At 50.7% G+C, this 18,686-nt stretch overlaps 2 protein-coding genes across 9 annotated transcripts in view; both read left to right on the forward strand.

Moving 5' to 3' along the window:
• The window catches only part of Zc3h18 (zinc finger CCCH-type containing 18), a 38,582-nt gene extending 26,874 nt beyond the window's left edge, over positions 1 to 11,708 (forward strand). For 3 of the 8 annotated variants that reach the window (XM_075977509.1, XM_075977512.1, XM_075977513.1), the window contains 10 exons: positions 1,571 to 1,762; positions 2,560 to 2,685; positions 5,298 to 5,402; positions 5,704 to 5,847; positions 6,074 to 6,139; positions 7,728 to 7,888; positions 7,992 to 8,191; positions 8,643 to 8,736; positions 10,400 to 10,496; positions 10,815 to 11,708. In XM_075977509.1, the coding sequence (XP_075833624.1) occupies positions 1,571 to 1,762; positions 2,560 to 2,685; positions 5,298 to 5,402; positions 5,704 to 5,847; positions 6,074 to 6,139; positions 7,728 to 7,888; positions 7,992 to 8,191; positions 8,643 to 8,736; positions 10,400 to 10,496; positions 10,815 to 11,013 (1,384 nt within the window). In that variant the 3' untranslated portion in view covers positions 11,014 to 11,708. The remainder of the gene's footprint in view (positions 1 to 1,570; positions 1,763 to 2,559; positions 2,686 to 5,297; positions 5,403 to 5,703; positions 5,848 to 6,073; positions 6,140 to 7,727; positions 7,889 to 7,991; positions 8,192 to 8,642; positions 8,737 to 10,399; positions 10,497 to 10,814) is intronic. The other 5 variants (XM_075977510.1, XM_075977511.1, XM_075977515.1 and 2 more) reach the window with 3 other exon arrangements.
• A 5,326-nt stretch (positions 11,709 to 17,034) lies between these two features.
• Il17c (interleukin 17C) lies at positions 17,035 to 18,455 on the forward strand. Its single transcript, XM_075977971.1, has 2 exons — positions 17,035 to 17,336; positions 18,191 to 18,455. The coding sequence occupies exons 1-2, from the start codon at positions 17,050 to 17,052 to the stop codon at positions 18,450 to 18,452; spliced, it is 549 nt and encodes a 182-aa protein (XP_075834086.1). The 5' UTR covers positions 17,035 to 17,049; the 3' UTR covers positions 18,453 to 18,455.
• The last annotated feature ends 231 nt before the right edge of the window (positions 18,456 to 18,686 follow it).

Here is an 18,686-nt window from a genome sequence, read left to right on the forward strand (position 1 = left end):
CCACTTAAATAAAGATGGTACCACTAATACCTAGATTCAGATGCTTGCACAACAGGGATGAGAAGATTAAGGTCCTTCACCTGCTGAGTACCTACCTGTTCTCACTGGGACCCAGTGTCTCACCTCTGGAGGCAGTGAGACCCTCTTCCTGCATCTAATGAAAAGGGAACTCCACACTTAGCAGGTTATTCCTCCTGTTTCCTTCCTGTGTGGGAAGGCTGCACTGGGCAGGTGACCTGTGGAGAAGCTAGTGACCCTGATGTCTGTTTCCTCTTAGTTTGGATTTTTTGTTTGTTTTATAATTGTATTTTATGTGTATGGTAATTTATCTGCATGTATGTCTGTGCACTACATGATGTACAGTGGCCATAGCAGCCAGAAGAGGGTGTCAAATACCCTAGAACTGGAGTTACAGACAGTTGTGAGCCACTAATGCTGGGAATATAAGCAGCTGGTGTTCTTAACTACTTACTGTCTCTCCAGCCCCTCATCTTAGTTTTTAGAATGAGAACATTTAGGAAGTATAAAGATGAAAGCCTCGATCCAGTGGCCGATGACAGGTTGATAGGTTTTCCTTCCTGAATTTCTTTATAGACAACACCAGATATATCAGGGGCCTTAGCTTTTGGATTGGGGCTGAGGTAACAGCAGCACAATCTAGATTTCACATGTCTTAAGGGATAGGCTTCAGCACTGGGTATTGCTCTCACCTAGGCCCTCACCAGGGAATGGTACTGGTACCTGCCACTGGCGGGTGACTAAATAATATCTCTGAAAGTATAAATAGGTAGGGTTTTTATTTCCGTGGTGGGAGTGCAGCAGCCTCTCTGGAGCACTTGAGGCAGTGCTGTCAGGGAAGGGAGCCTGGGATGCTCATCCTTCCGTGCATTAATCAGGGAGTTCCCTGGCTGCAGCTGAACCAGACTCTTTAAATGTAAGGACAAGGGGCTGGAGAGATGGCTCCGCGGTTAAGAGCACTGATTGCTCTTCCAGAGGACCCAGGTTCAATTCCCAGCACCCACATGGCAGCTCACAACTGTCTGAAAATGCAGTTCCATGAGATCTGACACTTTCACACCAACAAACATAATAAAGTTAAATAAATAAATAAAAGTTAAAAAAAATAAATGTAAGGACAACATAATGCATAGACGTAACTTTTTTAGTTAACGGGCATTTGAAAACAGTGATTTTTGTTGCTTTAATTTCATGAGTACTGCATACCTACCGTGTGCCAACACTAGAAATAAGCGTGTTTGAACCAGGTGGACTCCATCTCTGTTTGACAGTCCAATCAAAGATAGAAATAAGTAATGGTACCCTGAAAGTACTTACAGTTAGACTTCAAGAAAATGGGGATGCTCCCAGAAAACAGAGTGGCTAAGATTAAGACCATTTCTGGAGGAAACAGATTAGAAGGTGTGCTGTGTTACCTCTTCATCTGATGCTTTCTTCAGGTATCCTTAAATAAACTGGCACTGAATGTTCTGGCTTTCCAGTCTCTTTCTCAAAGCAGCATTGCTGGGAAAGGGTGGCAGCCCAAGGATTGAGATCTCCTCTCTGATTCCAGCCGTCAAGCTGAGCCACCAAAGAAGGAGACCACCTCTGTGGGGCCACAGGTGAAGCGAGCCGATGAGTGGAAGGACCCTTGGCGGCGATCCAAGTCTCCCAAGAAGAAACTTGGTGTCTCAGTCTCCCCAAGCCGGGCACGGAGGCGTCGCAAAACCTCTGCCTCATCAGCTTCTGCTTCCAATTCCTCCAGGTACAGAAGGGACCTGTAAACATAAGAAGCTTGTTGATACGCACTGGCTGCCAGTTTTCCATGTGTTTGGTCACTGCTCAAGGACAGGACAATAGGATATTAGGTGGTCACATCCCCCAGAACATATAAAAGGAAGTAGAATGAGTGACCCAGAATGGTATAGACACTGCTGTGGCTGGCTACCGGAGTCATACATTTACTCGGGTAGGGGGAGAGGCCTGTGGAAAAGGCACTAAGTTGCTGACGGGAGGAACTGCATACTCTGTTGACTGGCCATCCAGCTTCCCAGGGAATTTGCCTTCCTAACTCTGAGCTCTAGTGTGAATGCATGGGGAAGTGAGTGGTGGGTGATAAGAGCTGTGTCTCCCTGCCTGAGGAAGGAGTTCCACATGGAGTCTAGGAGGAACCTGAGATGCTAATAGGAGCCAGAGGTGTGTGTATGTGGACAGATACAGGAACACAACCATGTGAACGGTAGGGTCAGCTTGAAAACTCATTCTGTGGCTGTGTCTAACACTAGTCTCTGGGTTACCCAGTAACCGTGGGTACACCCAACCCACCCTACACCCCCCACCCCACCCCCGTCCTGGTCTCTACAACAGTCCACTGTGGGGTGATGGTGCTACAAAGTATCTGTAAGTATCTCATGATCGTCTTTCCTTACTGGGTTGCTACACATGTTTTTGTGAATGTGCTCGTGTCTCTGTGTAGCCGTGCTGTCTCTCTGCACTAAAAGAACAGTGGGCAGTAGTGAAGGTCACCTTTTCACTGCCTCTACTCTGTCCATTGGCCCACAGGTCATCTTCACGGTCTTCATCTTACTCTGGCTCTGGCTCATCCCGGTCCCGGTCCCGATCTTCATCCTACAGCTCCTATTCCAGCCGCTCTTCCAGACACAGCTCGTTCTCAGGAAGCCGGTCCAGGTATGTCCCAGCCTGATAACTCCTAGCAGGTACAGTGAGGACAGACATTCTAGACAGATCAGGTGATCCTGTTTGTCTCTGTAAAACATGGAAGGATTTCTGGGTACCTGATTCCAAAATGGTTTTGTAAACCGCACACTAAGAAGCAGTTTGGGCTGAGACGGCAGTTAGCATACACCGCAGGTACTGAACACAGGACCTGCATCTGTACAGTCTCTGTTGAGTCTGGGTGTGAATATGCAGTGCTTCCATCATCCTAGAAAGCCTAGGAAGGTCAAGCAAGCTTTTGTTGAATTTTCCCCATTGAAAATAGAAGCTTACAGAGCTTTAGACAAATTCTACAAGCACATAACACTGCACATCCAGCTTGACCTGCCCCCACAGAAACAGAATGGCTTGAGGGGCAGGGGAGTGCTCAGCCCTGAACTGAGCTGATGCTCCATTGTGGACCCTCCCAGCACTGTCATCACTGTAAGCTCTTGAGAAGGGTCAAAACTTTGGCATGGCATTCAGTAAAGCTAGTAGGGTTTGTGGGTGAATGGCATTATCTTAGTCCTAGCTGTTAATTGATGCACATAAGCACTGGCAATCCTCTGCTTTGAGACATTATCACTAGGTATCTTTGTGGGAATAAAATGTTTTGTCTTCCCTTAGTGTAATCTGGTGTCCCTTGCAGTGTTCCCCTTCCTGGCATATGGTCTTGCATTTGTTTGTTTGTTTTAAGGAAATTTTTATATTTATTCTCTTTTAGAGGGCAGGGTTTCACTGTGTAGCCCTAGCTGGCCTGGAACTTGCTATGTATTAGGCCAGGCTGGCCTCAAACTCCCACCTGTCTCTGCCTCCAGAGTTCTGGGAATAAAGAAGTGTACAATCCCATCTAACTGGTGTTGCTTTAGAGGTGACGATGGAGGAGATTAGAAAGCAGTTCTGAGAGTCGCTAAGGCTGTCTTGTCTGATGCTCACTAATGCTGTTGTGGGGTGTGAAATAAGCTGCATGTGGACCTATTTTCATGGACACTGAGACTCTTGTAGAAGCAGGAACCAGGATGCGGGTGTGTGTAGGATCCATAGGTATGCTGGCACACACTCCAGAGTGCAGACACTGGCAGGTTCCCTCTGCAGTGTCAGCATGGAGGGGGGTATGCAGCAGAGAGAGGTGGCTATGAGAAAACCAATGGGAGCCTCTGAGACACAGATAAAGGTTATATGGGTACTGTATAAAATATGAGACTAGAGAGGTAGAGAATACAGTGGGCCTTTGGAAATTTTGGACATTATATAAAAAAAGTTGTATGTGTGATCTTTACTCTGAGCAAGCAGCTGACAGTGTGGCAGAAGGTATCAGGGAAAAAAGCTCTGTGCCTATCCCATGCCCTGAGGTTGGGGCACTTGGGTCAAGGTGGCAGCTGGAACAGAGTAGAGAGGGAAAGAACTCCAGGCTTCACTTTGCAGGTATTTCTGACCCTTCCTGGTAACTCCAGCACAGGAAGCAGGGAGTTAAGTGGGTCCCATTGCAGGCAGAACACGGGAGGGTCTTGCAGGTCTACCCAGGAAGTATGAGGTGACATTTCAGGGAAATGCCAGTGGGGTGCTCCACCATCCCATCAATTGCTCAGAAGCTTCATCATCATCTCATTATTGACCATAAACTTCTTAGGTATTTCCCACAAAATGTGTGCCTTTCTCAGTAACTTAGCTTCCCTAGAGACCTAGAATAGAGTCCCCACCTTGGGGCTCTGCAGCTGTCCTTTCTGAAGTTCATCTGTGGTAGCCCCTCCCAAAGCTGCACTTAGGAGGATAGGCTGAGAGGGGAGAGCAGTCTGGCAGACTGTCTCAGAGGGGCCCCAGGATGCACTTTTCCTGGTTCTCCCACAGTAGCTGCTCACGAGGTGAGGCAGCAAGTGCAAGGCCCCAAGAGTGAATGCTAGGTTTCCTGGGTACCTGTCTTTGAATATGGGAGCATGAGGAGCTGCAGAAACCTTACCCACTGCTTGCACCATTCAGCTGGAAGTAATGGAAGTGATGGTCTTGAGTAGGCAATATGGGCCAACCCAGCTCCTTTCATTCTCTTGACGGAAGTGTGACCTCACTGTCAGAGCTCCATCCTGGAAACTCCGCCTGGACCCAGCTCCCTTTCCCAGGCTCTTTGTCTACCCTGCTGACACCTGATACTTGTGTGGAACTCATCTGGTCATAATCTCCTCCCAACTATACACTCCCTTTTTATGTGATACTGTCACTGCTTGGGGACCTCTGTGCCTGGCCTGTGCTTTTACCTGCCAGCGAAGTACTTGGGACCCTCACCAGTTCTGCCACCTCCCAGCTACTAGGTGTCTCAGACCCCACACTTTAGCCAGAGCCATATTTCCCCGTTTGGCCCCTGGCTAAGGCAGAACCACATGCCCTCTCCTGGATACAAGCACCTAATCCTGCACACAAGCACTCACTCCTTCCTGAGACTGCACACTGCCCTTCTGTTTCTCCTGAATGTGTGTCTTATCAGACGATGAAGCAGCTGAGCTTAAGCCTAAGTTCTCTGTGGATCAGGACCATTTCCTAGGGGGTGTGCCAACTCCAGCCAGACTCCTCCTCACACTCTCTTTGTTCCCCAGGTCCCGGTCCTTCTCCTCGTCCCCATCCCCGTCTCCCACACCTTCCCCACACAGACCTCCAGTCAGAACCAAGGGGGAGCCGGCCCCGCCTCCCGGGAAAGCAGGGTGAGTCCTGAGCCCCCTTAGGTCGCTATGGTACTCCACCTTGGTGGGGTCTCCAAGGCTTCCAGCCTCTTCCACTATCTTCCCATCCCATGCTTGGACTAGAGGTGAAGCAGCTTCCAAAGGGCGGCAGAGAAGGCTCCCAGGAGGTGGGCGGAGCACGGGCTCAGCACCTAGACTTGGGTCCCTGTGGCACGGACCTTGGCACTCGTGTGCCATGTCTGAACTGCAGAGCCCTGAGATGTGGGTGCATTGAGCAGGGACCCTAGTTCTATCCTGCCTTGACCTTGCCTCTGCCTCACAGGGAGAAGTCAGTAAAGAAGCCAGCGCCTCCCCCAGCCCCACCACAGGCCACCAAAACTACTGCTCCTGCCCCTGAGCCTGCCAAACCAGGAGATCTCCGAGAAGCCAGAAGGAAGGAGCGGCAAACTAGGACTCCCCCAAGGAGGTGAGCTTGTGGGTTTATGGTAATCCTGGTACAGTTCCTTGGTGCTGCCTGGGAGTAGATGCTAATGAAACCTGGAGCCTAGGAGGCGGGTGCATCACCAGGGAAACATTAGGGAGCAGTGGCCCAATCCGAAACATATCTCAGGCCCATGACCAGCCTGGTGTGCAGGAAGGCTCTGCCTTAGCAAGGGCTGCCCCTGGAGTAAACTGTGCTACTTGTGTTTCAGGCGGACGCTCAGTGGCAGTGGTAGTGGCAGTGGCAGCAGCTACAGTGGCTCCAGTTCCCGATCCAGGTCAGTTGCTTGGTCCCTACTCCCTGCTGATCTTTTTTGCCTCACCAACCATATTAGGGACTCCTCAGTGTTCAAGGACATACTCAGAGTGAGTATAGCCTCCCTTCACACAAGAGTATCTAACCCTAGGGGAAGAGACCTAGGCTGGTACTACCCAACTGGACAAGGTGAGGCCAGCCCCAGGTTCTCTCCACACTTTTCCTGAGGATAGACTGAGTGTTCTCTGGGCCTGCTAATCCCTAGGCAGTTGGGAGGAGCCTTTAGAGAAGACCATAAAGGATTTAGAAGATGGAGGCAGCTTGGTGTTCTTGGAATCTTGTTGCCATTTTCCCTCCATCCTCACTTGTCCAAGGCTTCAGTGTCTGGACTGTTTGAAAGACCTATGGGTTTTTTGTTTGGTTGTTTTTTAATTTATATACATTAGTGTACATTTATTTATGTACATTTTGCCTACATGTATATCTATCTGTATGAGGGTGTCAGGTATCCTGGAACCTGGAGTTACAGTCATTTGAGAGCTGCCGTGTGGGTGCTGGGAATTGAACCCGGGTCTTCTGGAAGAACAGCCAGTGCTCTTAACCACTGAATGGTTTGTGTGTTTTTAAAGTTAGGAAATGCTTGACTCTTCCATCTTTTTCCTGCCTCTGTTTCTCTATTCTGTGATGACCTTAGGAAGAGCTGATTCATGTTGTTACAGGCATGTTGTGGCACTGTCCTGTCCCAACCACCCTGCCCTATGTTTGCTGTCCCTGACAGTGAAAGTGTCACTATTTTTTTAGTATTTTGAGACAGGGTTTCTCTGTATAACTTCCATGGCTGTCCTGGAACTTGCTTTATAGACCAGGCTGACCTCAAAGTTACAGAGATCCACCTGCTCTGCCTCCTGAGAACTGGGATTGAAGGCGTGCACCCACCACCACCCGGTTACCACTACTTGTTTAATTTACTGTCATCCGAAATCTTTTGGTGATGGTACTAAAGGTAAAACCTGGATGGAACCTTGCATTTTGCTCAAGTGCTCTACCCTGAGCTCCAGGGTTTGGGTTTTGGGTTGAGAGACTCCCTGTGTTGCCCGGATAAGTTTGAACTCCTGGGCTTAATCAGTTTTGCCAGGAAGCTGGGACTATAGGGGCTCCAGCACACCTGCCAGCTGCCATCGCGCCTTTTGTACTGCTTTTGAAGTGTTAAAATAAGGTCTCACTATCAAGCCCTGGCTATTCTGAAACCCACAGAGATCTGCCTCAGCCTCCCCAATTACTGTGATTATGGATTGTAGCTGTTGTGCACCATCAACTCGCTTTAAAAAGTATATCCTTATCACCATAGGAAAGGGCTCAGTCACATTTCCCTTCCCAGCATAATGTCACCCAGTTTATTCGGTAGAGACCTCAGCTCATGACACAGCATCCCCTTCATTGTATAGTACCTCTGAAAGTCCCCCGAGATCTCTTGCTCTTGATGTGTATTCCATAAACATGGAAACTGGGTAAAGACAAGCCCTAGAGACATCCCCCTGCCATCAGCCTGTAGCCCAGCCATTTTGCAGTCAGCATGGGGCTGAGGGGCACAGCTGTGTTTTTGTGTCTAGGTCTCTGAGTGTGAGCAGCGTCTCCTCGGTGTCCAGCGCCACCTCAAGTAGCAGCTCAGTGCACAGTGTGGACTCAGAGGACATGTATGCAGACCTGGCCAGTCCTGTGTCCTCAGCCAGCTCTCGATCCCCCACCCCTGCCCAGACCAAGAAAGAGAGAGGTATGCAGGCCCTTGTCCTGGGGGTGTAGAATCAGGGGTGAGCTTTAAACAGACACTGTTTCACTGTTCGTGTGCACAGGAACTGAGGGTTTATCGTTAACAGGAAAATCTAAGAAAGAAGACGGAGTAAGAGAGGAAAAGCGAAAACGGGATCCATCCACGCAGCCACCCAAGTCCTCTAAAGCTCCAGCAGGTGGGAAGTCCTCCCAGCAGGCAGCGACACCTCAGCAAGCAGCCCCTGGGCAGCCCCAGCAGGGCTCCTTTGTTGCCCACAAGGAGATAAAGCTGACCCTGCTGAATAAGGTGAGACCAACTGACAGGCAGTAGAGCTCACCTGGGCCTGCTGCTGTGTTCCACCTGCCCCAAGCTGAGAGAGGCCCAGGTGTCTCAAACATGCACCAGCACAGTCCAGAGGTTAGCACCTCAGCGTTAACAGTTCATGTGCCAGTCCTGGGATAGCAGGCAGGCAAGCCTGGGTTCTGTCTTCAAAGCTCCGCACATGTTTGGAAGGGCCAAGGCCTGACATGTTGGGGTCCTGCAAGGCCCCTCCCTATACAGCACAAAGGATCCTATCACATGGTCACAAGGACCACAGAATTGCTTTATTGGTGGGGTTTGGGAGGGAGGGCAGGGCCAAAATAAGGACCATGGGAGAAAAGACCCATTCTCCAGTGACAACAGATCCACCACCACCCTCTTCCTTGCCTAACGACCACCCAGGCCCTACCACCCTTACAGTACTGTGCTGTTTCAGGCGGCTGATAAAGGAAGCAGGAAGCGCTATGAGCCATCAGACAAAGACCGGCAGAGCCCTCCAGCCAAGAAAGCCAACTTGTCCCCAGACCGAGGTGAGCCTCCCAGCTCCAGGGCCTGAGACATACCATGGGGTCAGATGAGCCAGAAGGCCCCACCTGCAGGGCCTTGACAGTGCATCTGTTGTGAGTGCTGGAGCGCCTGAGAGCTCCGCCACATTGTTTCATCCCGTGTACACAGCATGGAGATTGGAGATAGAGTTGCATTTCACTTTTAGATAAGCTCAGTAGCCCAGGCTTATCTCCAACTCATGATCCTCCTGCCTCAGCCTCCAAAGTGCTAGGATTATAGGTGTATACCACTGTGCATGATGAGAAAGTGGTTTGGTTTTGGTTTATTGTTTTTCGGTTTTGTTTTTCTGTGTGGTTTTTTTTTTTTTTTTTTTTTGGATTTTTCGAGACAGGGTTTCTCCGTAGCTTTTGACTCCGTAGCTTTTGATTCCTGTCCTGGAACTAGCTCTTGTAGACCAGGCTGGCCTCGAACTCACAGAGATCCGCTTGCCTCTGCCTCCCGAGTGCTGGGATTAAAGGCGTGCGCCACCACGGCCCGGCTGTTTTGCTGTTTTTGTTTTGTTTTTCTTTTTTTTGGTTTTTCGAGCCTAAACTGACAAAAGCTATGTAACTGTTGTGCCCTGGCTGGAACTCCTTTTGTAGAACAGTCTGGCCTCAAACTTGCAGAGGCGCAGAGATCCACCTGCTTTTGTCTCCAGGGTGCTGGATTAAAGGTGTGCGCCACTACCACCTGGTGGTGAGAAAATTTACAAATCTTTATTTTAAATAATAGTATGGGAATGTAGCTCAGAGGTAGAGCACAAGATCCCGTGTTTGACCCAGCACCATAAAAAGTTACTGATAACGAGCCTCTGTATGTGACATGCAGTGCACAACTTGTTCATGGTGAACAACCCTTCCAGTACAAACAAGAACAGGGATGAGGTAGGGGCGTGTGGCTCAGTTAGTAGAGGGCTTGCATCATTTGGTCCCCAGCTTCATATGATACAGTGTGTGCATCTGTAATCTCAGCACTTGAGGGGTGCAGGCAAAGGAATTAGAAGTTTAAGGTTATCCTTAGCTACACAGAGTACCAAGCCATCCTGGGCTACATGAGACAGCATTAAAAGCAAAAGTCAAGGACAACAAGCGTGAATTGGTTCTTTCTGGGCAAGTTCTAACACCCAAAGTCTTAGCTGTGATGAAACACCATGACCAAAAGCAACTTGGGGAGGAAAAGGATTATTTGGCTTACACTTCCACATTGCTGTTATCATGGAAGGAAGAAATGACAGGAACCTTGTGAGCAGAGCTGATACAGAAGCTGTGGAGGTTGTGCTGCTATTGGCTTGTTCAACTTCTTTTTTTTTTTTCTTTTGGTTTTTCAAGACAGGGTTTCTCTGTGTAACAGCCCTAGCTGTCCAGGAACTCACTCTGTAGACCAGGCTGGCCTCGAACTCACAGAGATCCACCTGCCTCTGTCTCCTGAAATTAAAGGTGTCCGCCACCACCGCCCAGCTTCTGGTTTTTGTTTATACATATGCACACACAATCACACATAGGGAGAAATGTTCTGATCTTCCTTCCTCTACTTCCCAGTGCTAAGATTATAGCAAACCACACCTGGCCACCTTGACACTTTGGACCTGGGTCCTCTGGTGACCCCCAAATAGAGAACAGTGGTCTCACTCTCTCCCCTGTTGGCCAGGTTCTCGGGACCGGAAATCAGGGGGAAGAATGGGCTCCCCAAAGCCAGAGAGGCAGAGAGGCCAAAACGCTAAAGCCCCTGCTGCCCCAGCGGACAGGTAAGTCCCTGCTCTTATCCAGGACAGGCCAATAGCCTTTAACAGTGTGGGAGACCTGGGAGGCTGTGGGAAGAACAGATAGGAGACAGAGCAGTCCTAACCCACTCTCTTAAGAACCCTCAGGCTCAGCCTTAGCACGCTGCTCAATCCTACCTTGTTGAAAGGCCCTAAAAAGGGAGACTGAGTCTCAGGATGGCCTCATAGTGGGGTGACCAGAAGAGGCTGTGGGGTAGCCCAGACAGAGGAAGTGGGGAGCTCTGGGTGCTTACCCCAGGGTGTGCTCTTTCTCATCTTCCTCACATCTTTTCAACCCTACAGGAAGCGTCCACTGTCACCCCAGTCTAAGAGCTCCAGCAAGGTCACCAGTGTGCCCGGCAAAGCCACAGACACTGCTGCTGCAGGCACCAAGTCAGGGAAGGCCAGCACCTTGTCACGGCGGGAGGAACTCCTTAAACAGCTCAAGGCTGTCGAGGATGCCATCGCTCGCAAGCGGGCCAAGATCCCCGGGAAAGTGTAGTAGGCCCAGCTCATTCCCTGGAGTAGACTCTTAAGTGTTTTATAAAAATAGGGTAAGCGCAGCCGTTTTGGATTTTCCAGTTAATGTCTTATTTTGGCTGTGATTCTTTTTAAAAATTAAAAAAGAAAAAAAAAGTTTCTCAGCTGGAAAAGAAGCCACACACAAGATGAAGATGACGCTGAATCCCAACCTCTCCACCAGACTGAACCAGCTCCTTCCAGAATAGAGTCTCCACAGACAGACAGACAGACGGACGGACGGATGGGCGGACAGGTCCGCACTGAGACAGGGAGCACCAGCTCTGAATAACTTAAGAGCTTCAGGCACGCAGGGACTGGATTCACACTCTTCGGCCTCCATCCTCATTTCTCCCAGGTGGCTTCCTGGCTGCGTGTTTCCAGCAGAGTCTCCTTTCTGGGAACAGGAAAGCTGAATATTTCCTGGACCACAGGCAGCACCATCCCTCCTCTCCCCCGGATCAGAAGTATATATATATATATATATATATATTCTTGCCTAAAGTCTGATTGGAAAACATTTCCTGTCTTTTATTTTAAGCATCAAATTGTTTTAGTTGATTAAAAAGGAAAAAAACAAAAAAAATAAAATAAGGCCAAGGGTATTGTTGGGGTGTCTGTCCAATGTGGAGGGTCTTTTTTTGAGCGATCTCCTAAAATAAAATATTTTGATAAGCAGTTTCTGGTCCTGGTGGTATCTGTGTGGGCCTGCACTTCCTCCCCACTGGACACCCAAGCTTTAGCTTAAAATGGACCAAGCACTCCAGCAGAGCCCTGAGTCCTGGAGCAGATGATGTCTGTCACCCGCCAGGAGCCAGTCAGCCCCAAAGAAACATACAGAGGCTTATAATAATTATAAACTGTATGGCCTACTGCTCAGGCTTATTATTAATTAACTCTTACAACTTAACCTATAATTCTTATCTGTGTTTAGCCATGTGCCTTGGTACCTTTACTCAGTAAGGCAGCCTCATCTTGCTTCCTCTGTATATTACTGGTGACTGACTCTGTCTTTCCTCTTCCCAGAATTCTCTTAATCTGGTCACCCTGCCCATACTTCCTGCCTGACTGCTGGCCAATCAGCATTTATTAAACTAATACAAGTGACAAATCTACAATATACAAGAGTATAATCTCATAGCAAACCAGCCAGCACAGACTGCTTGAATCTCCATGCCCTGGAATGTGTTAAGCCTCAGTTTTCCCATCCTGTTAAATGAAGAGCAGCCCAGCTCTTGTGGTTGGCTTCTTTTGGAGTGATAGGTGTCTCCCTTCCTGCGGAGAGCCCTGGCTAGGCTGACCCCAACTATAAGGTCATTTGTCACTCTTGATTTGAACATACCACTTGGCCCTGACCCAGGCATGTGTTCAGGTCCAGGATATGCAAAGCCTAGACAAGAGTGGGACACTCCAGTGTCTTCTTTGCATTTACTACTCTCCATGAGAGTCCTTTAATAAGGCCTGCCCAGTGCAGACAGCTCCAGAGAGGCCAGCGCCACAGTGCCTTCCCAGACAACGTTACTGGTCTTGTGGCAGCCCCAACCTTATCTCTTCTATCACCACCTTCCAGGAAGTACCATGCCTAAAGCCCCCAAGTTTGAAGGAGGCCAGAGGACAACCTCAGGTGTCTTTCTGAGTAATGCCTTCCACCTCTTTGGTGACAGGGTCTCACTGGCCTGGAGTCCACCAATTAGACCAGACTGGCTGAACTCTTAAGTCTTGGGATCTCCTATCTACCTCCCCAGCACAAGCAGCGTTTTACATGGGTTCTGAGACTTGAACTCTGATCCTTCCTCTTGGCAAGGGAAGCTCTACCAGCTAATCTCTCCCCAAGCTCTGATTTTCACCCAGGGAAGTCCAATATAAACATTCCCAATAGCCTTGCCACCGGATCAGAGGAACAGTCAGCCTTGCTGTTGGGTCCAGGCCTAGGAGAGATGCAGCCCCACCAAGCAATTCTAAATAGACCAACAGCAACCAAACTTGAGATCTCCAGGCTTCCCGCTTTTACCTGATCCAGACAGCCAGGGCAAGCATGATGTGTGCAGGCGGGCCTGCCCAACCAGGGCAGGCTGTTCAGCATCCTTCCTCTTGGGTGCTTTTCCATTCTTGCCTAACCTGGGACTTAACGAATGAACCTCAGGAGCAAGGCTACCCACCTTCTGCCTCCAACACTAGTATGTGCCCTGGCCCCCACACCCCACTCTCTCTCTGTCCTCCATCATACAGCCTTAGGCAGTGTCTGCCAGGAGAGCTGCATTCAGATCCCTCAGACTGCCTACCCAGACACTAGTGGGTAAAAAATCCAAAGCAGGCTTTGAGTGGGAAGACGGGCACTGAGACCAAAGGTTACAGGACATGGTCTGGGACCACGCTTGACACCAGCTGTCCTGCTGTTACCTCAGTACACCCATGGAACGTGGGCGCTCAGAGACCAGTATGCTGCTGCTATCCTGGCCCAGGAGTGTCCTGCATTTCAAGGGCTGGGCAGAATGGATTGAATCTGTGCATGGGATTAGCTGGGCTCAGGACAGCTGCCAGCCACAAGTATGGGATCAGTAAGGAGCTGTAAGTTAAGGAAGGAGGCCTGGTCAATTCTGCTGGGTTCCATCTGAAAAATGGTCATAGCACACAGGTCCACATATCCCAGCCTTAGGACCTGGCAGAGGAAGTAGAGCAGTCTCATCTTTGAGATTATCTGGGCCAGCTTGGCTCCTATGAAGCCACAGGATAGCACCTGACAGGTCCATGGGCCTGTTTGCCTCCTGAGACTCCAGGCCCCACCCAATCACCCCAGTGCTCTCCCTACGTCTTCGGAATCCATCTGCACCAGTAAAGCTATAGACTGTACTTAAATACACCAGACACGGAGCAGGCTGATCCTGGCTAAAATCCAGCTCTGCCGGCACATTTGCTGTACAGCCTGGGATAAATTGTCACTGCCCTGAGCCTCAGTTTCCCTGCCTGGGAAGCAGGGTAAGCTGAAGCTCCTTGAAGAATGAAAACAGGGGGGCTGGAGAGGTGGCTCAGTTGTTAAGAGCACTGCCTGCTCTTCCAAAGGTCCTGAGTTCAATTCCCAGCAACCACATGGTGGCTCACAACCATCTGTAATGAGATCTGATGCCCTCTTCTGGCCTGCAGGCATACATGCAGACAGAATACTGAGAATACTGTATACATAATAAATAAATAAATCTTTAAAAGAATGAAAGCAGGGAAGTAGCTGAACACGTCTCCAAAGCCATTGTTCTCATTCCTGTCCTGGGGTACAAGGTGGATGAGAGGTGGAAGGTGAAGGTATCAGTGGACTCCTTCCCACTGGCCCCGCCTCGACAATGGCCTTTCCTCAAGGAGTCCTGTGGCCCCTGCTCCTCTCTGGGAGAGGTAAGGTAGCACTGGTGAGGCAAAGGGCTGGTCTAGAGTGGGGCACTCTGAAGTGGGCCCTTCGTGCGCCCCCCCCCACACACACACACCTTCCCTAGCTTTCCTTCTACTGCTCTTCCGGGGACATTAGGTGCTGTTAAACAGAAAGATCCCGACCCAAGAAGAAGCTGGAATCTACGGGCCCAGCCCTCTCTTCCAGGATGTAGCTGACCCAACTCTTCCCTCACCTTTACCTCCCTCCCACCTGTGTCTTGTGACTCACAGACTGACAATGCAGAAGGGTCATGGGAATCATGTCAGTGTGCCCATTGGTTAGGCAGAAAGACCGTAGCCCGGAAAACCCCACCCATGTCCACCAAGATCTTCTCCAAGGCCCTGGAGCCCGGCAGCTATAGCTGACATGTTTACATGCACTTTGGTAGGCACATGTATGTGCCAGGGAGAAACTGGAGGTCAGCAGGTCAGCCGAGGAAGGGACCACGGCTGGGCTCTGCACCAAACATCTCAGCCATAGCTTCATTTCAGAAGGGGCTTCCTTGAGGGCACTTAGACGGTCTCAGTCCCCATCCGCCATTGTTCTCTGTGAGGGGAGGGGCTGTATCCACACTAGATTCTGAGGCCCTGGGAACAGGCCAGCAGCCTGGTGCTCTGTGGATCTGTGACAGCAACAGTCAGTCAGCATTGAGTGACTCAATTGACCCCAGGCAGCTGGCAGCACAGCACTGCCCTCATGGTGGCCTATCGAGTCTGTGAGCAGAGCTGTCCCTTCATCCCTTTGAGAAGTCACCCCCAGGGCACCCGGTGTGCTGCCCCAGCTCTCCTGCCCGCAGGTCGAGGCTGCTTCTAAGTGTGGGGGCTGAAGAAGGACCTGTGACTACCCGCCCACAGCTGGACATTCTAGACTCTCGCAAAAACCAGGCCAGACAGGCCCTTCTGCTTCAGAGGTGACCGGATCCCCAAGGGGCCCCAGGGTAAAGGCCTTCCCAGAATGACAGCCAAACCTTAGGCATTCAAAACAGCCCAAGATCTGGCTCCCACCTGTCCTCTTTTCAGATAAAAGCATCCACAGGACCCAGCCCACCCTAGCCAGCTGTGTTAAATGGGATTCAGTGAGGGAGGGGGCGCTTCCGGTGGCTCCAGACTCCAACAAGCGTCCTTCAATAACTGCATTCGTTTCCAGTGGGCTTTCCTTCCCCGCCCCAGAATTTTTTTTCTTGGATAAAATGATAGGAGAGGGGCTGGAGAGAAGACTCGGCAGTTAAAAGCACTGGCTGATCTTGCAAAAGATCCAGGTTCTGTTCCCAGCACCCACATGATGGTTCATAACCAGCCATAACTCCAGTTCCAGGAGATCCAAGGCCCTCTTCTGGCTTCCATGGGCACCAGGCACACATGCAGACAAAACATTCATCCTCATAAAAGTTTTTTTAAAATTAGAAACCTAAGCTGGGCAGTGGTGGCGCATGCCTTTAATCCCAGCACTCGGGAGGCAGAGGCAGGCAGATCTCTGTGAGTTCGAGGCCAGGCTGGTCTAGAAGAGCTAGTTCCAGGACAGGAACCAAAAGCTACGGAGAAACCCTGTCTCAAAAATCAAAAAAAAAAAAAAAAAAAAGAATAAAAACCTAAGGTGGGCGGTGGTGGCGCACGCCTTTAATTCCAGCACTTGGGAGGCAGAGGCAGGTGGATCTCTGGGAGTTCGAGGCCAGCCTGGTCTACAAGAGCTAGTTCCGGGACGGGCACCAAAGCTACAGAGAAATCCTGTCTCAAAAAACAAAAACAAAAAAAAAAAAATTAAAAACCTGTAGGACCCTCACTAAGACCCAGCTAGCATCTCTCCTGGCTGTACAGGGAAGGGGCTCATGATGACCACCGTAGGCAAGAAGCACAACCTCAGTGCCCATCCACAGGTCCAGAGGCTGAACCTCAAGGACCCATGGCAGGAAGTAACATGTAAGACCCCAGTGCCAACCACGAACAGCAAGAAGGGCACAAGTCAAAGCGGCAAGCTGCTGAGAGCAGCTCAGCTGAAACCCCTTTGCCCCATCAGCCAGGGCCCCTCGCTTTTCACGGGCATTCCACTGGGTAGGGTCCCTTTGGGTAGAGAGGGTGCCTCGAAAAGGATCCTAAGTGTCTGTGACGCAGCGGGCGTGGCCGAGCTGGGCCCAGCGGCTGTTCTCAGGACCTACTGGACAACTGTGTGATGCAAAGGGACAGACCCAGAGGAGGAAGCAGAGTGCTGGAGTTTCCCCAGGTGTGGCCCCAGGTATAAAGAAGCACACAGCCGGTCTCCACCAGGTGCAGCATTGGGACCATCGCCAGGTGTGAGGCCTGCTCCATGTCTGCTGCCATGGCTACTGTCATTGGCACTGTGATGGTGAGCCTGGCACCTTTCCCAGCCTCCTAAGGACAGCCTATCCCAGAAGGGTGGATGATGGGGGCTTCTGTCTGAGCCTGGGTGTGCTGGGATGCCTTTAGGCGAAGCGTATTTCCCCACTTACAGAAGAAAGTCTAAACCCTATCTTTTCTGTGAGAACCTGCAAGATTTGGAGGAAATGGGGTGTTCTCTGGGCTACCCCTAACCATACACCTGCCTGTTCCCCAGCGTCTCCTGCTTCTAGCCTGGTTGCCTTCTGGGATGACCCACCAAGACCTCCCATTCCGGGGGAACCCCCGAAGCCATGGGACCCTGAGGTGCTACTCTGCTGAGGAGCTGTCTCATGGCCAGGCTCCCCCACACCTGCTAACCCGAAGTGCCAGGTGGGAGCAGGCCCTCCCTGTGGCCCTGGTGTCCACTCTGGAGGCCACAGGCCACAGGAGACAGCATGAAAGACCTCTAGCTGGAACACAGTGCCCCGTGCTGCGGCCAGAGGAGGTGCTGGAAGCTGACACCCACCAGCGCTCCATCTCACCATGGAAATATCGGTGAGATTGATCGGGGGCTCCCCACGGGTGGGATGGGAGGGTGACTTTATTCCCACTCTGGAGCCTTAGTTTCTCACCTGCGCAATAGGTGTGCTCACCCCAACCTTTAAAGACACATTCCCCTAAGAAGCTGTCGCTTGGGCCAAGTGAGACCAGGACTGTAGTGAGGAGGCAAGCAGGCCTGCTTTCCGTCCCTCCCGGTTCCAGCATGCTTAGCTTTACACCCGAAATAACAACACACAAATTGTATTCACTTAAACACTGCCTGGCCCATTATAGGCTAATTCTCACATCTTGCTTAACCCATTTCTAATAATCTGTATAGCACAACAAAGTGGTGACTTACCAGGAAAGATTCAGCATGTCTGACCTGGTGGCTGGCTCCTCAGCGTCTGCCTGGAGAGGAGGGGCGTCACGTCTGCCTCACTTCCTTTCTTCCCAGCATTCTGTTCTGTCTACTCCACCCACCTAATTTTCTGACCTATCAGGCTAAGCAGTTTCTTTATTAATTAACCAATGAAAGCAACATATAGACAGATGACCCTCCTCCATCACAGGACCCCCATTAAAGGCCCTGGTTCTGTGTTCTCAAAGGCCAGGGGTTAAATGTAGGCAACACCATTGATTGAGCACCAACTGAACGCCAACCTTCTCGGTGCCTGTACCTTTCTGTCCGTGACGTTCGAATCCTGAACTCTTAGATTGCCCGTTCCACAGCAAGTGGTGCAGCCACAACAGGGTGGAGCTCCAAGGGGCAGGGAAAGGGTGCCGTACCCACCACGCTGCTTGCGAGAGCTTAAATTAGTTCTAGGTAGGATCAGAGCTGAGTATTCTCACTGCTCCTGTCCCCACAGCATTGACACAGACCAGAACCGCTTCCCACAAAAGCTGGCGGTGGCAGAATGTCTGTGTCGTGGCTGCATCAACGCCAAGACGGGCCGGGAGACAGCCGCCCTGAACTCTGTGCAGCTGCTGCAGAGTCTGCTGGTGCTGCGGCGGCAGCCCTGCTCGCAAGACGGTGCTTCAGACCCTACACCAGGATCCTTCGCCTTCCACACCGAGTTCATCAGAGTGCCTGTTGGTTGCACCTGTGTTCTTCCCAGGTCTGCACAGTGATGACCTCTGCTGAGGCCCCACCGTCGTTCAACTGGGCTTTTTCTGGGCCAGACGTCCCAGGCACCCCCACAGAGGATGCCCTTCTGTTTATGTGTATTTATTGCTTATTTATTGACTCAGAAGTGCAGCAGAGGCCATACCCAGGCTTGCCCAGTGATCTCTGACCAGTGCCCAGATGCAGGCAGCTGGTCTCAGGACTGGAGAGGTCAGGTAAGCCCCTTTCCCAGAGACTCT

Source organism: Microtus pennsylvanicus, chromosome 6, assembly GCF_037038515.1.
Source record: "Microtus pennsylvanicus isolate mMicPen1 chromosome 6, mMicPen1.hap1, whole genome shotgun sequence".
NCBI classification, from domain to species: Eukaryota; Metazoa; Chordata; class Mammalia; order Rodentia; family Cricetidae; genus Microtus; species Microtus pennsylvanicus.

Coding starts and splice junctions, on each gene's coding strand:
- Il17c (XM_075977971.1), top strand. CDS start 17,050: ATGACCCACCAAGACCTCCCATTCCGGGGGAACCCCCGAAGCCATGGG. Junction 17,337..18,190: donor ATCTCACCATGGAAATATCG/GTGAGATTGATC, acceptor CTGTCCCCACAG/CATTGACACAGACCAGAACC.